We start from the raw sequence: 23,079 nt of genomic DNA, 5'->3' as shown, positions 1-23,079 counted from the left end.
TTTTATAAAATGCTGTTTGGATAAAGATTTTGTTTATATTGGGAAGGGGGGGGAAATCCTAAATGTCTTTTACTCAGAGCGATTTTCATTTTCCAGTTTTATCATTAGGCTACACACAATCACAGTTACTCAGCCAACACTGAGACTCTCTTGCAAGGCTGCCCCATCAGAATATTCCAGTTAAAGGATGTGAGATCTAGTGGAGAGTGTTGTTGTTAGAGCTTTGCTAGATCATAACCTTTCCCACATACACCTCACCCCCCTCCACACACACAGGCTCACTCCATCACCAGTTCCGAACAGAATTGGCATCTAACTGCTGCTTTCCGGCTTGGCCTTCATCACCTTGGTCCAACCCCCCCTCATGTCTCACGGGGACTAGATTGGTGTCAGGTGCCTCCTACATAGAGCAGCTAGAAGAATCCTGTATTTCTTCCTCCTTAAAATCCCTCAGAAGCTGCTCACCGGGAAGAAAATCCCAGCTCAGAGACCTTGCCTGATCCAGCCCTGCCCCCTGCCACCTCATCTCTTAGCCCCTTGGGCTCTCTGTGCTCTCATTCACACTGCCCTCCACCCAAGCACTTCCCTACCTCAGGGCCTTTGCACGTGTTATTCCTCTGCCTGAAATGCTCTTCCTCCAGATTTTGAACTCATTGGCTCCTCCTTTTCCCTCGGGGTTAATAAAAATATCTCCCCCTCGGAGAAGCCTTTCTAGCCTCCAATCTAGGACCCTCCTCCTTCCCGGAGTTGTTTCAGTCTCCCTCTTTATTCCCTCATCAGATGTCTCCCAATCAGTAATTATCCTATTTGTTTCATTGGATGCCTGCTCTGTGACACCAGGGACAGGGTATTCTTTGTTCATTGCTGAATCCCCAGTATGGAGAACAGTGCAAGTCGTATGGGCTCGAATACAACTTGGAGGGAGTGAATACGTGTAGCTGCTACGTGTATGGATGGATTTTTCCTACGTAAAATTATTGTTGATCCTGCAGGGCTGTGTATCTTGCCATGTCTTCATTATTTAAAATTGCAGTCATATTTTCTCATCAATTTAACATAGTTGCAGTCGATCTGCAAAAGCTATATTTCTAGTCCCAAACCTAAGAGCCTATGACCCTCACTTTCACCCTCTTCTTGCAGAGAATCTATGGGCTCTAACCCTAACCCTAACTTAATCATATCTATGGGGCTGAAATTCAGCCAGAATGCTGAATTAAAATATTGAAAGACTTCAGTTTGTGGGTAATTAGTGCCTGCCATGACTGTGGCCCCCCAAGGATCCTTCCCTCTTCCTTGGGAGGCCCCTGTGGGCACTGCTGGAGTGGGCCAGAGCATGAGGCCTGGATGACAGCAAGGCGGTGGTGCCCCTGAGAAGGCACTGGGACCCTAGCGAGCAAACACGTGACGCCTATTTGGCACCCCCATGACTGTAACCACCTGCTGATGCTTCCTCACAGTCGCCCTCATATGGCTACTTTGGGGAACTGCAGCCTCTTCAGTGGTATCATTTTTATTAATGCCTCTTGGCATGTGTACCATTTCTGTTTAATACTCTCGTGTTACTTGATCTTTTAGCTGCACCCTAAAACGGGAATGTCCTATTTTCCCCAAATATTTATATCATGTTTTCTTTCATCATTGTGTGAGTAAACTCTCTCAAGTAAAAATACTTGAAGTTCTCATGCTGTAGTTTGAATGTGATCTTTTCAGAAAAGAACGTCATCATCGTTATCACTGTTACTCTTGTCAAACTGTAGTAATAATATCTACAGTAATGATTCCCCTACTAGAGGAAGGATGAACTTGATTTTTAAAATCTAGTGGTTTTAAAGTATAAGTTCATTTTTAAGAACTTAGCTGACGTGGTCAACTGAGAATCAGGGGCACTATGAGTTGACAGTCAGCTTTCTCTCCACTGCTTTGTTGCGTACTTTTGAGTGTTTGCTGTGATGAATCTGAAATCATTCACTTCCCCAAAAACTAATTTGGGTGGGGAGAGCTGATCTTTAACTTTCACTTATTTGCGCTGGCATATATATTTTTTAACCTCTCTCTTCCTGGTCTCTCCAAATAACAGAGTACGTTTCCTGATGGGGGGACGTCACGGAGAATTTAAGTTCCTGCCTCCCTCTGGCTATGCCCCTTGCTACGAAGCCTTACTTCCAAAAGAAAAGATGAGATTGGAGCCTGTCAAAGAGTATAAACGTGATGCTGAAGGTGTTCGAGATCTGCTGGGTACCACCCAGTTCCTCTCCCAAGCTTCTTTCATTCCGTGCCCCATAGATACCAGTCAGGTAGGTTTGAGCTGCCAGCAGAAGGCAGCCCACGGAGATGATGCTGCGTTGTCTTTGAAACATTCTTATCATACATTCTACTGAATTGTCGTGATGTGTGAACGACCATTATGCTTCACGTTTCCACCATACGCGGCAATTGAGCTCTTGAAGGATTTTGCAACCAATGAACATGGTTAAGCACTTGCTACATGCAAGGCACTGTACTAGGTTCTGGGAGGCATAGGCAGACGCGTGACAGTATTCTCTGGGAATGCACAACCAAGCTGAAGAGATAAGAAGCAAATGTGTTATTTTTTTTCAAGTCCAAATGTAATATGCAGAATGATCGTGTACACAAATAAATGCTAGAGACGTTCTTTATGCTAGAATGTTTCTAAAAGTCTGTGTAGAGAGAGTGGCATTCAGTCAGGACCCTTTAATAAACTTAAATGGGGAGGGGCGTCCAGGGGTGAAGTAACAGGAATGGGATGAATGAGAGCCTGGAAGTAGAAGCACAAAATAGGGACAGGTGGCAATGAATATTCTCCTGTGGCTGGATGCTTGGAGGAGGAGCAGGTAGGAGAAGCGTGGGAAGTAAAACTGAAAGCAACAGGGGAGAGCATGGAGACCTCAGAAGGTGCTGGTAAATGGACATTTTCTTTTCTTTTTTTTAAGTCTTTATTGGAGTATAATTGCTTTACAACGTTGTGTTAGTTTCTGGTGTATAACAAAGTGAATCAGCGATACGTACAGACATATCCCCATATCCCCTCCCTCTTGCGTCTCCCTCCCACCCTCCTTATCCCACCCCTCTAGGTGGTCGCAAAGCACCGAGCTGATCTCCCTGTGCCACACGGCTGCTTCCCACTAGCTATCTATTTTACATTTGGTAGTGTATATAAGTCCATGCCACTCTCTCACTTCGAAATGGACATTTTCTTTCCCTTCCCAGGGTCTCTGTTTTGACAGACACACGTTCACACAGTTATGATGAGGAACATACAACAGCTTTCCAGTGCCTCTGCCATGCCAGTGCTATTCACATCACTATTCTAGATGTTAGAGAAAATAAGTGTAAAGGCACCTTGTCTCTGAGGCACTTGGGATAATAGTTTGTAGGATTATGGCTCTTTTAACCTGTAGATGGTCTCTACAGTATATTTTCCCATAATACCTCTATGGCCCTCTTACATTCAGCTCTGTGTGTGTGGTCATGCGTCTGCTTCTTACCTCCTGTGGCTAACGATTGTGAATTCTCATTGTCTAGAAATCACAGTGTCTCTCTGTCTGCTTCACAGAGCCTAGTACAACATCAGGAATGTAGCTGGAGTTGAGAATGTTGATAGGAAACGAGCTAGGAGTTTGTGAGCCAGAGGTAATCCTAGGAATCGGATCATCTGCTTGCTGTGTATTTTAGATAAGAAGTTTGAGGGCCAAAGAACTAAACTAGCTTTTCTGTGGACACAAGGTGGTTAGTGCCCAAGCAGGGAGAGGTTGTACACATGGACATGGTTCCTACTTCTCTGTGCTGCCCTCCTTACCAAGTTATCAGAGACGTAGGTATTACTCAGAAAAGACTTCCTGGAGGAAGCAAGCCTCAAAGAGAGTTCAAAAGAATGAGGGGAAGTTTTGATGAGGGAGGAAAGAATACTGGACCAGAGTGAGAAGAGTTTCTAAACATACAGAATAGAAGATTTGAAAATCAAAGAGTGGAGATAAATCAACAAGCCAGATGAACTTTGATGTCTGGACCCAAAGCTGAATATGTATAGACCCTGGAATGAGGGAAATGTTGCTGGGAATCAAATAATAAGGAAGTTCTCTTTGGAAAGGTGCAATTTATTATTTTGAATGAGACTTTGTAATTTTTTAGAATCTATCAGTCTGTGAAATTATTGTCTAAAGAGAAGTTAAATACAAGATACACAGTCAACTCCATCCTGCTTGGGGCACATTAACCAGTTTGCAGATAAAATGTTGTTGACTAGATCCCTATCCTTCAGTGCTACCTGTGTCCAGTGCTTGAAGCACCCCCAGGCCTTTGCTGAGCGCTGCGGGGGAGGAGCCCAGCTCCTAGCAGCCTTCCCTGGGGACGTCAGTCTCAGGCCCCAGACACCCAGGAGGCAGTTACCAAGCCAATATTACTCTATCCCAGCTAGTCACCAATTGAGGTCACTGAAATTATGATGCAGGATTGTTTGTGGAGGCTTCTTTCCACATTTCCCCCTTTTGCTGAAGCAAGTGGTTCCTTCACATGGAAATCCCCCTTCAGGCTGTGATTAATTTAAACAGATTAAATTAGTTAACCAATAAAACTCAAATACAGTTGTCATTTGTTTACTAATAATTTTCCCCACTTTGCTCCTTATCAAAACATTATGCCACGTAACTTTGACTTTTCAATAATAAGTTTTTTTTTTTTAAAGAGTGTCTTTAGTTGAAAGGCCAATAGTGGTTATGACACATAGTTAAAATATTTTATTGCTACTTTTCTCTGTGGTCTCCTTATACATCACTAACTTAATATACTTTTTCTACAAAAAAAAATATATACATTTTTTTCCATGAGCTCCCCTCCTTGAAAATAATTGGGATTTTTGCAAGTAGTGGAAACACTAATAATCATTATAATAGAGCTAGAATTGTAGGAGCCAGGGAGGTGATACAGAAGGGAAACAGGTCAAGTGTGCAGGCCCTCCTAAAGCAGGGGGCCATTTCTTAGCCCCAGCTGACTAGTTGCCAGGCAAAAGTGTGGGGCCAATGTTAGCAATCTTTCAACTGGTCAGGGGAAATTAGAAATCTGGATTTTTATATGAAATCTCCTATTTCTTAGGAGCTATCAACTAATAAATGAAAATGGCAATAATTAATTGTTTACTGTTATAATTGTAGTAGTAGTAAATTAAAGAAAGGGGGAAAAAAAGAGAAATTTGAGTCCTCAGTTTGTGACCTTTGTGGAGAGACATGAGCAAGGTACCAGGAAAACACAGAGAAACTTTTCCTGAAGGTACCTGGGGAAGACCTCCAAAAGGTAGTGAGGAATTTGAGCTAACTCCAGAAAGATAAATACTGAGGGAGTTTGTATTAAGACCAGAGCTGGACAGCAGCTAAAGGGGTAAAGACAGATTTTTGCTTAGAAGTTATTGCAGTAGGGGAAAAGGAACTCCACTATAGAGCTGGGGTCAGTTCTGAATACAACACAAACAACTGGGGATTTACAGCCAAGGAGCAGGTTTGGGGTGCAGGTGGGGTGGGCGTGTCAGTGACGGAAAATTACTAAGAGGAACATCACGGGTTGGGATGGATTCTTGCTAAACTGATCTAACAGGATTCTTACTGAGGGCAGGTCAGATAGATCTGATATCACCTGGGGGAGGATGGGGGATGAATAAGTTTGATCAGACATGGAGGATGATCACATATTCAAGGGTGTAGATTGTCACTAAACTAATTTAGCAAGATTCTAGCTAGAACTGGGATCTTGAGGACAAGGCCCAAGGATCGAGCCTAGTCAGAAATGGCTCAGATGCACCCATCTAGAGCTTGGTCCAAGGAGAAAGTCTTTGTCATTTGCCATGTAGCATGGGGGTAGGAAGTATACATATGATGTGTATCATGGGGAGTACTAATAAGAATTAAGGTTCCGTGTGCAAGGGCACAGAACTGAGCGACAGTGTGACCTTTGGGGAGAATGTCAGGAGCTTTGAAAGGATGTGTTTGGGAGGACCGTGACAAGAGGACTGAAGAATGGCACTATATGCTTGGTTAATACATCTAGTCTGTGTCTTGGGAGTGTCAAGGGGCACTTGGATGTACTCAGGAGGAGAGTGTTTTGATGTGGTTGTGTTGTCGTGAGCTCATCACTCTGGCCACAGTGTGAAGAATAGATTGGCGGGGAGTTGGGGAGACCAATTGCAAAGCTCTTGCGATGGTCCGGGTAGAAAATAACGAGGTTGAGTGACGTAGAGGAGGGGAACCTTCAGAAAGATGATTAGGAAATAAACATGTTGGATTTTGTGACTCGTTAGGTGTTGTTGGTGGGGGATGTAATGCCAAGAGAAAAGACACTAAGATGACTTTATGGTGGGGTCCTTCAATGAAAAGAGAAAATACAAATAAGACAAGAAAAAGGTTTTGAAGGAAAAATAATGAATTCAGCTTTGAATAACATGCTGAGTTCACTTTGGTGGGAAAATCCTGCAGGTAGTTGGAATAGTAGGTCTGAACTTCAGGAGAGACCATGGCTGGAGGCTGGATGGTCAGGAGTGACCATCTGCAAGTGGATGAGATCTCCCAAGGAGAGAGTATAGAGGAAGGGGAGATACGGTCCAGGGGAAGCCAAGAGAGGAGGGAATCTCTAGAAGTAGCCCCTCCTGGGTGATGTGTAGAGAATTCACCTGGGGCCCACGATCTGTCTAGATTTTACGACAGATTTCAGTACGGTTGATTCTTGCAGTTCTCACTTCTCACTTCTTCCTTTTCCTTTTAGGTTGTTTTACCACCTCACCTAGAGAAGATCCGAGACAGGCTGGCTGAAAACATCCACGAGCTTTGGGGAATGAATAAAATAGAGCTTGGCTGGACTTTTGGCAAGGTATGTGTTTGAGTGGCCGGGCCAGGGTGGAGGGTTGGGTTGCCTTGTTACCTGGAAGCGTTCTCCAAAGACTCACATGAGAAACAAACCTCACAAGCCCAAACCCACTGGTTCTCACTGACTCCCATCCAGCTCTCACTGAGTACAGCAGCCTTGCTTGGGAGTTTGTTGAACTGCAGTCAGGAGTGCTGGGGAGACCAGCACTGCACAGACAGACCCAGGAGCCTGTCTCCTTCTTACTCCCAGATGCTGGTCATTTTCTTCAGGGAATATCGAATGTGGTCAACCCTTAGCTCCTCCTTCAGAGCCTCACATCTCCCTTTCTCTTCAGAAAAAGCTGTTCTCTCTGCATGGCTGGTGAAAAGAGGCTGATTCATTGTTGTGAGTCAGAATTTGTTTAGTGTGGTTTTCAGATGCATCACTAAGATTAATGGACGCGCAGAGGAGGTTAAGGAATCTCTTTCACTAGAAAACATTTTTCAAAGAGGATGTAAATTGACTTTGTTCTGTGACTTGTATAAGGTCATGTCGAGGGCAGAAGGATCTGTGATTCTGAAGCTCCCTACGACCCTGGCACTCTCAGATTATGCACATTCCAGCTTAGTTACTGAAAGCGTCCCTGCACTCTAGCACTTATATATTGATATAGCTCCCATACATATTCTCCTGATATACGACCACCTCTTTGCTGTATGCTCTTTTAACACCACAAACCTCTCCTTTGAGAACGAATTACAATTGCAATTGTAAATTTATTTCTATGATGATTGTATTACTACTGCATGAGACTGTATCCTTCATGGGGCTGGGGCTACCCCAGCTCACCATTGAACTCCTAAGGTCTAGCTCACTGCCCACCACATAGTAGACATTTGACAAATGTTTGTGGAATGAATGAATGAATTAGTTAATGTCTGGATCTACACCGTCCAATACAGTAGCTATGGGCCACATGTGGCTACTGAGCATTTAAAATGTGACTAGTCTGAGTTGAGATGTGCTGTAAGCGTAAAATACACATTGGATTTTCAAGACTTTCTATGAAAAACTAATATAAAGTAGCTCAGAAATAATTTCTTATATTAATTACTTGTTAAAATGGTAAGGTTCCAGGTGTATTGGGTTCAGTAAAATACATTATTAAAATTCATTTCACCTGGCTTTTTCGTTTGTTTTGTTTTTGTTTTTTGTTTTCTTGCTTTTCTCATATGGCTACTAGGAAATTTGAAATGACAAATGTGGTTCACGTTGGTGGCTGACTTTGTGCTTCTATTGGACAGTGCTGGCCCAGATTCTGTAGTCCTTTATGTTCTGAAGAATGCTACCCTGCAGTGGCACTGTGGTTCCATGAGTTTTGGACAGGCAGGAGCATGGCTACCACGCATAAAATGGCTTCTCTAGGAAAGTATGTTCTGAATGCAGACACTTGACTAGAAGCAGTCCTCAGAACACAAGCCACTGGCAGCCTGGGGGCGGCGTGTATCATCTATTAGAGAGAAGATCGTCTATTTGCCTATCAGCAAATAACTGTCTTTGTCTTGCCTGATATGAATTACCTGGGCCATGTTTCCAAAGCGTGTCTTTTCTGTTTCCCAAGGCAGTGCCAGTTGTCAAAACTTAAATTATATTCTTTCTTATGTTGTCACCTAGATACGGGATGACAACAAAAGACAACACCCCTGCCTTGTTGAGTTTTCAAAGCTACCTGAAACTGAGAAGAATTATAACCTACAAATGTCAACTGAAACCTTAAAGTGAGTGTTTAATTGAATTGAATTTGGACTAAACAGTGAGTGGATGATTTAATGCCTTATAACTAAACTACAAACCTGTTGTCTCTCGAAAACGTGATGCATTCTGACAGAGTAGCCAGGATGGGGATTATTCATGCCACGAAAGGGTTCAGCATAGTGAATAACACGTCTACTATTGTTATTTAGCATATATAGTTCTTTAGAGACCATTTGCTATTTGCCAGGGACAGGGAAAAGGTAGGCAGAAAAAAAAGCAGAGAAACTTAGAATCAAAGGACCAAGTGCCTCTTCTAGTTCATGTATAATCAAGGAAAGAAGGTAAGATATATAGTAGGTTCTAGATCATACTGAAATTGGACAACTTAACCTCTCTAAGTCTCCATTTTCTCATCTACAACATGAGGATAGTAATAGTTCTTATCTCTATATAATTGTTGTAATGGTTCAATGAGATGATAAATATTTTTTTAAAAAGATAAGGCATTTCTAAAAATGAATGGGAAAACATGGTTTAATGCACAAACATTCCATTTAAAAGTAACTTTTAGCTTCTCTGTGATCCCACCTGTGGTTTAAACCCTGATTCAGATCTTCATTTTTTTAGCCCCATTTTATATCTCCCTTCTCGAATTCCCTTTGTGCTGGTTACCTGTGCTTCTCTGCATTGTATTTCTCTGTCTGATAGTTGGTGCAGAACTTTTTAACACTGTGGTCTTGCTGGCATAATGATGCTCTGTCAGGTTGCTTTGTCTCATAGGCTCCCCGTATGTGATGTCTTCCATCACACTGACCCTTCTTGAGGATGTGGCTTTGGTACCTCATGGTGTCCAACACAGCTCAAGACACTTCGTACAGGGAGCACGTGGGAAATACTTGCTGACCTCTGGGTTCTCCCAAAGGGGCTATTAACTAACTTTTTGTTGCATTCTTGCTACCGTCTAAATCACGAGTTGGCAAACTAAGGTCCACAGGCCAATCTAACCAGCCACTTACTTTGGTAAAAAAGTTTATTGTAACAAAGCCAAGCTCATCACTTTGTGTATTTTCTATGGCTGTTTTCACTCTGTAATGGCAGAGGTGAGTAGTTGTAGCGGAGACATAAAGACCACAAAGCCTGAAATGTTTCCTCTCTCGCCCTTTACAGAAAAAGTCTGGTAACCTCTGGTCTAAGTGAATGAATATTGTATGTTTTTATCACACAGGTTAGGGTTCTCGCTGTCCTTCACCTTGCAGTTGACCCTTGTTTCCTCTCTCTGTTACGTCACAGAACCCTCCTGGCCCTGGGGTGCCACATCGCTCATGTTAACCCGGCTGCTGAAGAGGATCTCAGGAAGGTCAAGTTGCCCAAAAAGTAGGTGATCATTTAATGGTCAGAGACTTTAATGCTTCAGTCTGAATTTTTAAACTGGGAGGACAGGAGGCCCACGCACAGAGGCAGGTGATGGCCCCAGATACTTCTAGCACCAGCTCAGGATGTCTCCATCAGGTACCTAGACTGCCCTGAAACCCCCAGACGGAAGCCGGCTGAAGTAGAGTATTTTCAGTGCTTCTGCCTGGACCTATACTACTATCTACTAGGGTTAGTTTTGAGCCAGATGTGGCACTCAGATGGATACGCTGTGTTGGTCTATAAGAAAAGCAGTTGGCACGGGAGCTTGAAGATCGTCGGTAGCCACAGCAAAGATTCAGTCCTCTGTCACTGGGCCAACCTTGCAAGTCCCTTGTGGAAATGTGCGTCACTGCCAAGATTTAATTTGGCCCCTAAATCTGCATGTGTCCTCTCCCTCTCGCCCGTGCATTCACCGAGCCATGTGTTCTCACACATTCAGATGCGAGCCCACGGGCCCATCCCCTGGCTCACTTGCTCACCCGCACACGTGCCAGCCTCGGGTGCGCACGCATTCACACCCAGGTGTCGTAATGACTTATGAGCCAAGGCAGTGCCGGCTCTTAATCAAATGCTTATCTTCCCCTTCCTCCCTGTGAAACTCCCAAGCTGCCAGGCTCCACTCTCAGAGGCAGCTCCTGGTGCCAAGAGCAGCTCATCTGAGAGGCAGCAGCTGAGAGGTGGCTGGGGGCGGCGCTCAGCAAGCAACACGTGTTGACTCTGCCCAAAGTCAGGCATCCCTAGAAGGTGGACGAGGGGCCATATCACGCCTACAGTCGACCTTGTATCTCGCGCTGCTCACAGGTTCTTGGGTCGAGTAGCGCTGGTCTGCAGGTCACCATATTTGGGCTCTGGCCCTGATCTGGGCAGTCCGTGGCCTTGGGGCCCTGGATGCCCCTGGACTCACATTCCCACGTGACTGTGGTCAGTTACTCTCCTGTGAGTCACTCCACACAGGGCCCTGCTCCTCTCCACTCACACAATGCGTCTACCTGGACTCACACTGAGCTTTTCCCATCTTCACGTTATCTATCAAATTATCTGTCGAATTACAGACATTTGTGACTCCTGGACTGGACAGCAAACCATGAGGATCATTCAAGCTCACAAACTCTCTCATGTTATGATTTTTTAAACTTCTCAAAATGAAGGTTTAGCTTTCTAAGACTGAGTGATCATTCTTTGCTGATTTGTAAGAAACCGTTTGGCTCAAGGTCCTGTCCGTGCCAATGTGGTCATAAGCTTTTGTGCTTTTGAAGCGAGACCAAGGAGCTTCGGGTGATGTTACATTACACGGAATGTGCCCATCGTTTGTAGGGCAGAGTAGTTTTCTTAGGAATAAGGGTGGATTTGCACAGACCATCCACTTTCTCCAACAGTCGCCTTAATCTGTGACATGCATTGGCAAAAAGGATGGTGGATGGGGGTCTTCTACTAAAGACTTGAGATAGAGCTGAGCTGTCCATTCTGCCAAAGATAGAATCTGTGACTGTAGCCTTGTTTTCCTAGTGTTCTGACCCTGTGCTATTGGTCTAAAATCTGGAATGGGGGAGCCGTACAGTTCTGTTCAAAATATATTTTTTCCATTTACTTCTAGCTACATGATGTCCAATGGCTATAAGCCAGCCCCTTTGGATTTGTCTGATGTGAAGCTGTTACCTCCTCAAGAAATGTTAGTGGATAAGCTTGCAGAAAATGCACACAACGTTTGGGCAAAAGACAGAATAAGACAAGGATGGACCTATGGCATTCAACAGGTGAGACGTGCTGGGTCAGGCCTGCTGGAGAAGCCAGGTGATGTGATCGTGCATTAAAATGCCATTTTGCTTTGGTGGGTATTAGATTGGAAGGTGGAGGTTGCCCTTGCACTCTGTTCCTCATGCCTCAGCACCTTCCTTGTTTATAGAATCATGGGGCTGGATGGAATTTGTAATGGTCACATTGATATTAACTCCAGGCATAATTCCAGTTTTTCAGCAATGGGTAGGCTTACGTTTCCTTTGTTGGTCGGGTTCACTTGTGATCATGTTGCCCTGTGTATATGGCCACCGGCCGCATCTTCTCTCATTCCCCGTCTTGTTGCTTGCCTCACGGAGAGCTGAGCTTTCGTGCACTCTCCGAGGCCAACGTAAGGCTCTCATAAATCAATGTCACAGCTCAGCAGTATTTCTGGGACAGTCCCAAGTATCTACCACTGAAAGGGAAGCTAGCCCAGGAGAGAGGCAGACGAGCCCACCAAGAAGCCTGTGCCCCCTTACTTCAGTCCACAGGGCCAAGATTCTTGGGCAGGGTTCTTAGTTTATCCAGAGGCAGCCTGAGAGCCCAGCAAGGAATTAAGTGGAGTTTAGAACCAGGGTTCGGCCCAAACCATCTGGCACACCTCTCACTCTGAAATGCCCCCCTCGTCTCAGTAAGTACCGGGCTCAGGGAAGTTCAAGGATAGCTGTGTGCACACGTGTTCATTCATTCCTGAGCCTCCAAACCTGCACGCGTCTGGAACCAAGAAGACCACAGCTGTGGAAACTGTGGCAGGGAAGGGAGTTGGGGGTTCAAAACAGCAGGTTAGGTTATGGTGACGTGTCACTGCTGTTGTCATTATTGTCTTCTTAGACCCCATTAAGGAACCGAGGAGGACTGTAATACAAATATGTGCCTGCTACAATGAAATGGCCCCACTGTGGCTCTGCCACCTTTTCAGATGTTTCTCTGTGAGCAGAGATGTCTATTAAGAACTATTGGGACTTCCCTGGTGGCTCAGTAGTTAAGAATCTGCCTGCCAATGCAGGCGAAACAGGTTCGAGCCCTGGTCTGGGAAGATCCCACATGCCGCAGAGCAACTAAGCCCGTGTGCCACAACTACCAAGCCTGCGCTCTAGAGCCTGCAAGCCACAGCTACTGAGCCCGCGTGCCACAACTACTGAAGCCCGCATGCCTAGAGCCCGTGCTCCACAACAAGAGAAGCCACCGCAATGAGAAGCCCACGCACCACAACGAAGAGTAGCCCCCTCTCACTGCAACTAAAGAAAGCCTGCGCGCAGCAACAAAGACCCAACGCAGCCAAAAATAAATAAATTTTAAAAATAAATTTAAAAAAAGAATCTGTTGTGAGGAGGCCATAACTGTTTGAATCATGGCATGCTCTTTCATAAGGGAATAGTTACGCAAACCCCCATCTGCCTTGCCTTGGGAATGGAGGTTTCTAACCAATTTCATGACACTTCATTTTATTCACAGGCTGGCATTATTGAAATGGGTTTTTTACTGCTAGTTTTGAATGTTAGTACAAATTTTCCATTTACACTCATTTAATCTTGAAGCAGCAAATATGTACATTGGTAAATATCAAGGCACTGGGAGAAGAGCTAGCAGACTCACCCGAGGAAACCAGGACTGTTGCTGGGAGTGTGTGAGTGGGACAAGCTCTTTGTAAAGATGATAATGCATTTTCTCAGCATCTCTTTTCTCTGGCTTCACATAGGATTTAAAGAACAAAAGAAATCCCCGTCTGGTGCCCTATGCATTATTGGATGAGCGTACCAAGAAGTCAAATAGGGATAGCCTTCGTGAAGCTGTTCGGACTTTCGTTGGTTATGGCTATAACATTGAGCCATCAGACCAAGAACTAGGTAATCAGTGGAGATTGTTCCCTCTGGCCCCAGTTTACTAAACAGGTCTTCTTCTGGCGGAATGCTAACTTTCAACAGGTCTGACTTGCACTATTAGAAATGCTGGTGGTGCTAAAGAGTGCTAAACTCAATGGTGTATTTTAGAAGTGGGGGGAGGGAGGAGGGGCCATGTTGATAATAAAGCAGTGTCCCATGGACAGATGTTTCTGTAACGAGCACGTCTATGACATAATCCCACAGGGAGTAAGTTGTCCTCCAGCATAGCTGAGCTTTTCAGGATATTTGGTCACAAAACCAAGTTACCTTTATTTCTCTTGTTTTCCAAACATGTGAATAGCAGCTTACTTTGGGGCCAGGTAATGTCATCTCTAAATTGAATTCTAGCAGTGATTAAAATCACCAGCTTATGGTTATTTAACATGTCACTGCCATCTCATACCCCAGGGGATACCATAGGCTAGTGGGACAGTAAAACCTGGTTAAGGGGATGGATTTGGAGGAAGACAGACCTGGGTTCAAATCTTTGCTCTCCTTGGTTTATGGGGTCTAAGACCTTGAACAGGTGAAGCTCTCTGAGCCTCAATTTCTTCATCGGTAAGAGGAAGACAGTAATACTGATTTCATAGGATTATTGTGAGGAAACACTGAGATTTAGTTTCTACTGCAAAGCAATCACTCACTGAATGGTGGCTTGTATTGTTATTATGATATGATGATGATAGTGATGATTATATTATGAACAGAATGCTGTATTGGCTAGTAGCAGATCTGTCATCAGCCTTTGTTGTTGAAAGTCTTTTGAGGCATGCTCCCTAAATATTAAACCTATGTTCTCTCTCTCCCTCCTGCACCCTCTACTCCCTTTTCTTCTCGATAGCCGACCCAGCTGTGGAGAAAGTCAGCATAGACAAGATCCGCTTTTTCCGGGTAGAGCGCTCTTACGCAGTGAGATCTGGAAAGTGGTATTTTGAGTTTGAGGTAGTGACCGGAGGAGACATGCGTGTCGGCTGGGCCAGGCCAGGCTGTCGGCCTGACATTGAGCTGGGGGCCGATGACCAGGCCTTTGTGTTTGAAGGCAGCAGGGTGAGTCTGGCTGGTGTCCGCATGTCCTCAGTCCGGGTTTTTCTGCTTCAGATATTTCCCCAGAAGTGAAAAGTGCTGAGTATCTGGATCTCTGGCTTCAAAAGGGGGGAGCCACCGCACTGGCTAATTGAGACCATAGAATGATCATCACTTAGTGTTTGTCCCTTCACTCTTTCCTCTGGAGAAAGGGAGGGCTACACACTCTCGTCCTTTCCATAGTCACCTCCGTATCTGCCTTGCCTCTGAGCCCATGTTCCCCTCTTCAGGGGAGGCTCACAGAACACTGTGCAGCCAGTATGAGGGAAAATCTTACCACTTTGTCTTAGAGGGAGTTCAGCTTGTTTTCATAGCTGACTAGGTATTGGGAGACTCAGGCCATCTTTTCTGATGAGCCTTGTATATCTTGGTTTCATGCATCTGTAGATAGACCACTCCTCCCTGTGAGTTGTCCTTGGTAGGAAGGGAAGTGCCTTGTAGAAACCAGGTACCACTGCCCATTAGGAGAAATTATTCATGGGGTCATTTCTCCAGTAGTACAGGGCCCTCTAGGCTAGGACCTCCATTGCTCTGAGCCCTCGCTCTTGTTTTCTAGGGCCAGCGTTGGCATCAAGGGAGTGGGTATTTTGGACGGACCTGGCAGCCAGGAGATGTGGTTGGATGTATGATTAACCTGGATGATGCTTCAATGATCTTCACGCTGAATGGGGAGTTGCTGATCACCAACAAAGGCTCTGAGCTTGCCTTCGCTGACTACGAGATTGACAATGGTAAACCCACCAGCTTTCCCCCCTTCCACCTCTACGAGATGAAAGGAAATCTAGGGAGCAGGGTGAGATCTTCTACCTCCTCACTTAGGACACACTGACCTTTGCAGATTTGAAACCCTGGTGGTGAAGATGAGATCTTATGCTATCATTTTTGAAGGATCAAGACAAATAATATTAGGTGATAGTTGATGTGTGCAGTGTAAATCTAAGCCTGAACTTGCCGAGAGGCTGACCAAGGGGCTCTCCTCTAATCCCCTGCCCTGTGCCTTGGCATGTTAAGGTACCTCACGTTTCCCGGTATCACAAAGGAAATGCTAATTGCATGTAGACTAATAACCCTGGCAGGAGAGAAAAGGTGGTGAGTTAAAGAATTATCCTCATATTCTGAATTGAATTGTCAATCTGAATGTCTGTGTAATTGACCTTGATGCTTTGATGAGAATCACTGAAACACAGAAGTTTGACTTAGCTGTTCCCTTGAATGAAACAGAATTTATTTTGAAAGTCAAGCATGCTATGAAACCCAAGCACACTTGCACTTGTTAATGGCCGTGAATAGACTGCAGTCAGGGCAGTGCTTCCGGCTACACAGAGGAGCGATGGGCGCTTCTTATTTCCCATCGACAGAGCTACGTTATGTACCGAGGCTGTTGGCACCAGGAGAAGGGAGTACTGGACTGGGAGTTAGCTGACTCGCTCCTAACAAACTGTGTGGCTCCCAGACGGGCTTGGCTTGGCTTCTCTGGGCTTTGCCTCCTACATCTGTACCAGAAAACAGGATGATAGACTGCATAAGTGCCAGCATCCTTCTCAGTTGTAAAATTCTATGGCAGTGACTGAATACCAGCTGTGGTCACACCCCTGTGCTGGGTGCTTTGCCACTCTCTGCTGCTTCAGTACAGACGAGAAGGAGGCAGGGAGGTGGAGAGGAAAAGAGGCTGCTCTGGGTCAGGAGGCCTGGTTTCCTGTCCTGCCTCTGCCCTTCCCACCTGTGACATCTCGGGTTGACTTTATTTAATGTCTTTTAATGAAAGACATTTATTTAATGTCTTTTTACCTCGTTTCCCTCTCTGTAAATGATTAGGGTTCCTGGTAGCTTTAAATTTCTGAGACTTTACAAAAAGAAACAGTCCTCCCTCCCCACCCTGAAAGTTAAAAAAGATAAAACTGCACAGGCAAAAGCAGCAGAAATACATGAGTATGTTTTTTTGTTTTTTGGGTTTTTTTCGCGGTACACGGGCCTCTCACTGTTGTGGCCTCTCCCGTTGCGGAGCACAGGCTCCGGACGCGCAGGCTCAGCGGCCACGGCTCACGGGCTCAGCCGCTCCGCGGCATGTGGGATCTTCCCGGACCGGGGCACGAACCCGTGTCACCTGCGTCGGCAGGCAGGCTCTCAACCACTGCGCCACCAGGGAAGCCCGAGTATGTATTTTTAATACATATAAAATATTATGTATTTACAATGTGGTTTAGCTTTACAAATCACTTTCACACTTTTTGCAGACATCTATTATCTGCAACATGCATATCCAACTGTACCTTAAAAGAGCTTTAAAGATTTTTCTAAGAGACCACATATTTGGGGTAATAGAAAAGTTGCAAGTCAACGTATTTTCCTAGAAAGACAGGGTGACTGAAGCCAGATGGTGTCATATTTTAATGCCTTCTAAAAAGGTTTAAAATCAAAGTTTTGAAAAATATGGTTTTGGAAACAACTGGGAAAGATGTTGCCAGCAGAAAGAATGGTTTATGCTCTGGTTCAGAGGCAAAGAGGGGGAAATCATGTCGGTGGGCATGAGGGCAGTGGAGAAGAGTATCCTCTGGCACTGCTCTTTGGAAACAGATATTTACCAAGTACCCATCACAGGCAGTGCTCTCTTCATGAGGCTGGAGGAAAATGAAGAATTAGAAGATTCAGATTCATCCCCAAGGAGCGTAGCTCCCTAGAGCAGGAAGAGTCCAAAGACCAGAGACCTTGTTATGGTCCCCTGAGTGTGGATTCGGGGAGGTTACTTGTCTGTGAGACTTTGGCTCAACCTAAGGAGGAGACAAGACTCTTGTCTATGTGCAGAGTTCTAAGAATTCTGTAAAGTCTAAAGCCTTGCTACTCAAAGTGTGGTCCAGTTGTTATAAATGCAGACTCTCAGACCCCATGCCTGTCCTACTGATTCAGAAACTGCATTCAGACAAGACAGTCCGGTGGTCCCTACGCACTTGAAGGTATGAAAAGCAGTGGTCTAAAGTATACACAACTGTAAATAGTAGCAAAATTAAGGAGTTCATTTTCTAGTTGGAAAAATAAATCAGATGAAAATACGGAAAGGTAACTACCAGTGTGAAGCGGTGGGTTAAAAATGGCAAATGACCAATGCAGGATGAAAATTCTATAAGAATGGGGTTGGAACTGAAGGTTAAATTAAAAATATGAGCTGTCTGCCTCTGAGGAGAAGGGTCTTCTTCTAAGGGGATGTGAGTCGAGTAATAGTGTGGAATCAGGAAACGGCAGGAAAGAGTGACGATACATTTTGGAAGATTTGTGTACGGAATTTACAGAAGATGAAGGTGGAAAGAACAAGAAGGTGCAGATGATAGCCTCAGACGTCAAGACTTGGTCTTTTTATTCAAAAAACTTTCTTTATTGTCTAATCTGGGCCCAGCATCCTTGGACTCCACTCTCTATGACATGGGGAGCTGTCCTAGGGTTTGTGCAGAAGGATACTATAAAGAAGAGGGATGTTTTAGGAGAACTCTGTTTTTAGACATCAGCTGTGCTGTAATGAAAGAGAAGCCTCATAGACCTTTTGTGTACAGAGACATGATTTAACCTCCAGAATAACTGAGTCTATTATTAGCACTCTGTTTTATAATAGAATTGTACTGTACTGTGTTAACACACTGTACTGTAGTATTGTATCGCACTTTAATCACACAGAGACAAGATCATTGGGAGGCTCTTTCAGTTCTGTGATGGCTCAGGAGTCAGAGGAAGGGCAGTTGAGAGGGAGTCTGCGTGCTTTTCTTTGATGACCGTAACCCAGAGGCCTAGAATCACCATATAGCATCTCTCTATCCTCTGCATAAAGTGGAAAGAGGCAGAAATTCTTGCCTTGAGCTGTTAGGAAAAGCATCTGTTGAACATAAAACATCTTGTGCATTATAGCCCCATATCAAGAAAAATCCCCTATATGTTTGTGTTCTGGTCACCAGCACCCCAGCCTTGGTGCAGGCCATTCACCCCAGAGGGAGTTGTGCTGTGCGAAGTTTTTAGTCCTTTGGGGGAAGGAATGGGGGCAGGCACTACCATTCGTGGCTGGTTTTTTTCCTCTGGGTTATTTATAAGTTGTCATCTCCATTCTCTCCTGTATCACAGATGATCTACTCTTACCGGCCTCATTAGAATTTTCCTAATCATTGTTCCCTGGCCTGGACCATCACAGCTCACAGTGTTCTCGCCAAAAGACATCTGGAAGCTCAGAAGCTTCCACGGTGAAACCTTTGCTATTAGTGTTCTCTTTTATCCCATTTGAAGGAAAGGAAGAGAAAGTTCTGCACATGGTGCCAGACCTCAGAACATGCTGTCTGGAAGAGGCTTCAGTGCTGGTGTCCTGTTCTGCCTGTACCGGGCACTCTCCTGGGGCACCTCCTGCCTCGCTCCAGCTTCAGCGTCTGCAGGGGCAGCCTCCCAGGCTCTTCCTGCCACTGGCCCGTCAGGGTTTAACAGATCCCCCAGCTCTGCTGGCAGCTCTTCCGTAGGCAGTAGATGAAACTTCCTTGCGGGCAGTGTTGCCACCATCTGCGCACAGACACACTGGTACCCAAGCTTCCCCTGTCATCCTCTCCCCGGATGCGTGCTATGGCAGGGGAACGTGACCTCTGGTTTCCTGTGTTTTCTACAAGGCTTGTGACCATCTCAGTGCCGTCCCCGAACACCATCTTTGTGAGGCTTAGAAAATTAAAATTAATGGGTAAAACGTGAGCTGCTGGATTGAGACTCTCAGAAACAGCCCAGGGGTGGTCTGGGCAGTCATTTAACCACCTCTCCCCAAGATCTGAGTCTTTCCATTACTGGGAGTGATTTGCTCTCATGTCTTTCTTCAGCTTGAAATGGACTAAAAATGGATCCATGGTTGGGATTGTGTAGATAATTGGTTTCTTTCCAAGCTCCTGAATTATAAAAAGATGACCTCCTGGCTGACTCTCCTCCTAATCACAAAGCCGTATGAGGCCTTGTGATTCAAAGTTTATCAGAACCTGGGGTCCTCTGCAGGATTTAAATGCGTGTGTTCTTGACATACCTTTCCTAGAACAGGAATTCTATGCACATCTAGGTTCCAAGTAAGGCCGTTTGCAAATTTTCTCCTCAAACCTCTTCAATGATGTCAGCATAATTACTTCTACTAGGCCGCATGTAGGGACGGAGTACTGCTTTTCCCCTTTATTTTTCCGTTTTCTTACTTCTCCAGTCTCATTTGAAGCTAGGGATTCATTGAGTTGTGTGCAAAGTGCAAATCCTTGTGTGTGCACGACATTGTTCACAGTAATGCCAGGTGGCCTTACCAAGTGGATCTGTCCATCCAGATCAACTCCAGGGAGCCGTGTGGCCAATTGAAGAAGGCAGCCCCTCTCCTCCAAGGGGCCTGGAGTGCTTTGTGGCTGTAGGTCTCCAGCTGCCTGATCTAGAGGCAAACTAATCAACTACACGACACTTAGGAAAATCATCTGAAAAGTGAAGGAAGAGTTCATCTCAAAGCCAGTCACTGGAGATAAGAATTAGAAAGCAGTCATCCGGGCCTCAGTCCCCGTTGCTTGCTCTTTCTGGACTGCTCTCGGGCAGCCTTGTTCACATGCTGGCTCCACATACTTACCAAGAGACAGAACTTGAGCAAGTAAGTTATCAACTTGCTAGGCCTCGGTTTCCTCATCTGTAAAATGGGCACAATAATGAGCTAGATCTGTAGAGCGCTGAGCCCAGGGCCTGACACCTAGAAAGTACTTGATAAATATTAGCTGGTAGGGTTTATCATCATTGTTCCCCCTTATCTGTCTATCAAGCAGAGTTATCAAGTTACATGAAGTTGTAACTTCTAAAGTAAAGAAGTTGTAGAAATGGAGCAGAGTCTCTCCACCAGGTGGAGGGAGCTGATTAAATATATCCAGTTTTCAAGTATTCTTCCCTAGGAGAAAGTGCTGGTGCCTCATGAAGATGTAGCTTTGCTCTCGGTCCTTTCTGGAGTTTCTCTTTTCTGGCTCAAGCCTGGGATTTAGCTTCTCGTCTGCTGCTGTACAGAGCTGTCCCCGCTAGTCTCGAGGAGGTCCCTGACACTCCCTCCTGTTGCTTTGACATCCCCAGCTTCTGTTTCAGAGTCTGTTTTCAGTCAGTGTTCAGCTCTCCCCCCATAGAGATGGCTTCTGCCTCAGAGGGACAGTGCTCTGCTCTGTAATGCGTACAGCCCTCTGCCCTAGGACATAACTGCTGTTTAAATTCATCCCCTGTAACCTTCACCCCCTCTCTTGCACACTGACTGTCAGCTGCTCTGTGAGTCAGAGGGTGTGGGATCTTTTCCCATTTTGTCACTTGCCCTTCTTACAACCTTGGTCAAGTCTGTTAGCTCCTCAAACCTTCAGATTTATCTTCAGCAAAGTACTGTCCCCTCTGCTGATGGCTTAGGAACAATGAGGAGCCCAAGTTCCTTAGAAAAAAGACCTCATGCAGATATGACCTTTCTTCCTTTCTGCATGCATCTTGCATTGTCAGGGGGTCTATAACTAGGAAGTCGTTGATATGATCTGGGTTATTCAGAAGTCCTCATTGTTTTTGAATCTGCTGCTTACTTATCCCATCATTCAAGTTATTGGAGAAGAAAGGGGAAGAGAGACTTTCCTTTTTTTATTGATTTTATTGAAGTATAATTGATTTAGAATGTTGTGTTAATTTCTGCTGTACAGCAAAGTGATATATGCATTCTTTTTCATATTCTTTTCCATTATGCTTTATCACAGGATATCAGATATAGTTCCCTGAATGTTTATCCATTCTATATATAATGGTTTGCATCTGCTAATCCCAAACACCCAAATAGCCCTCCCCCACCCCTACCCCTTGGAAGCAACAAGTCTGTTCTCTATGTCTGTGAGTCTGTTTCTGTTTCCTAAATAAGTTCATTTATGTCATATTTTAGATTCCACATATAAGTGATATCATATGGTATTTGTCTTTCTCTGTCTGACTTCACTCCCTATGATAATCTCTAGGTCCATCCGTTTTGCTGCAAATGGCATTATTTCATTCTTTTTTATGGCTGAGTAATATTCCCATTGTATATATGTATCACATCTTCTTTATCCATTCATCTGTCGATGGACATTTAGGTTGTTTCCATGTGTTGGCTATTGTAAATAGTGCTGCTTTGAACATTGGGGTGCATGTATCCTTTTGAATTATGGTTTTCTCTGGATATATGCCCAGGCATGGAATTGCTGGATCATGCAGTAGCTCTATTTTTAGTTTTTTGAGGAACCTCCATACTGTTCTCCATAGTGGCTGCACCAACTTACATTCCCACCAGCAGTGTAGGAGGGTTGCCTTTTCTCCACATCCAAGAGAGACTTTCTTAAGATGTCCTATCTCTGCTCACATCACGGATGGAACGCTTCAAAATCATGTCTCCAACATAAAACTACTGTAGTGGTACTTTTCCAGGTTGAAAACCAAAGTACTCTCTTGCAGGTGCGCATGTCTTACCACACAACATTCACTCTTGTGCGTTCCATTTGTCATCCCCACTTCTGTAAGCTGCTGGTGATCAAGATGGTTTCTTTTCCTTCCTTCACATCTTCTCATAGCATAGAGCAGAGCCCGCTGGCCCAGTAGGGACCCAAAAGTTTTGCCAACAATCAGTCCTTATTCCATACTGGAATCAGATCTCCAAAGATTCCTCATTTATAAAAATCTCTGTCTCTAGAAGGGGATAGTTTCATCTATCCCAGTCTCGAATGCCATGCCAGAAACAGCAATGCTCAGGACGGTGCATGAATCTGTGCTTGTCTGATGGACCAGACCGTCTGCCTTACCGAGTGGTGGGACCACCAGTCCCCGATGGTCCTGGGAGGAGACTCTTTGTACAGATGTCACCGTCATTGCTAGGAATTCACTGGAGCTCTCTTACTCAGAAATAGTATTAAATAGTGTCCTAAATGAGTTCATAGTTTCTGAAAGCAACCAGCTCAGTTTGGGAGGGATTTATCTTTCACTTATGAGACTTATTTACATAGAAACTTTGTGGCTTAGATAATAGTATGTAAGCACTGGTTTTAGGAGGAGTGCATTTTGCCTTTGGTCTCTATGAGCGACTTACTGTTGAACATAAATTCCCTCAAAATAGACCTTTAAACATCCCCTTAAATAAGCACCGCCCTCCTAGGAGTGACACGGTTTTCCTTGTAGGGACTCCAAGCCCTGCTTTAGCCACCAGCCTCCGAGCCCTTCCTCCTTTTCTGAGCTCTCCTGGCAGCCTCAGCTGCCCTCTGGCTGCCTGCCGCACATCTTCCCAGATCTGGGATAATTAGTGCTTTCCCAGTTCTGCTGATTTGTT

At 44.9% G+C, this 23,079-nt stretch overlaps 1 protein-coding gene across 4 annotated transcripts in view; it reads left to right on the top strand.

Moving 5' to 3' along the window:
- Positions 1–23,079, top strand: part of RYR3 (ryanodine receptor 3) — a 551,722-nt gene that overhangs the window by 324,617 nt on the left and 204,026 nt on the right. For all 4 annotated transcript variants that reach the window (XM_082647182.1, XM_082647181.1, XM_082647183.1 and 1 more), the window contains exons 20-27: positions 2,078–2,294; positions 6,766–6,870; positions 8,521–8,624; positions 9,892–9,975; positions 11,609–11,768; positions 13,490–13,637; positions 14,515–14,720; positions 15,313–15,487. In XM_082647182.1, the coding sequence (XP_082503308.1) occupies positions 2,078–2,294; positions 6,766–6,870; positions 8,521–8,624; positions 9,892–9,975; positions 11,609–11,768; positions 13,490–13,637; positions 14,515–14,720; positions 15,313–15,487 (1,199 nt within the window). The remainder of the gene's footprint in view (positions 1–2,077; positions 2,295–6,765; positions 6,871–8,520; positions 8,625–9,891; positions 9,976–11,608; positions 11,769–13,489; positions 13,638–14,514; positions 14,721–15,312; positions 15,488–23,079) is intronic.

Source organism: Grampus griseus, assembly GCF_964374135.1.
Source record: "Grampus griseus genome assembly, chromosome: 2".
Classification (NCBI taxonomy): Eukaryota; Metazoa; Chordata; class Mammalia; order Artiodactyla; family Delphinidae; genus Grampus; species Grampus griseus.
This window is presented reverse-complemented; position numbering and strand designations above follow the sequence as displayed.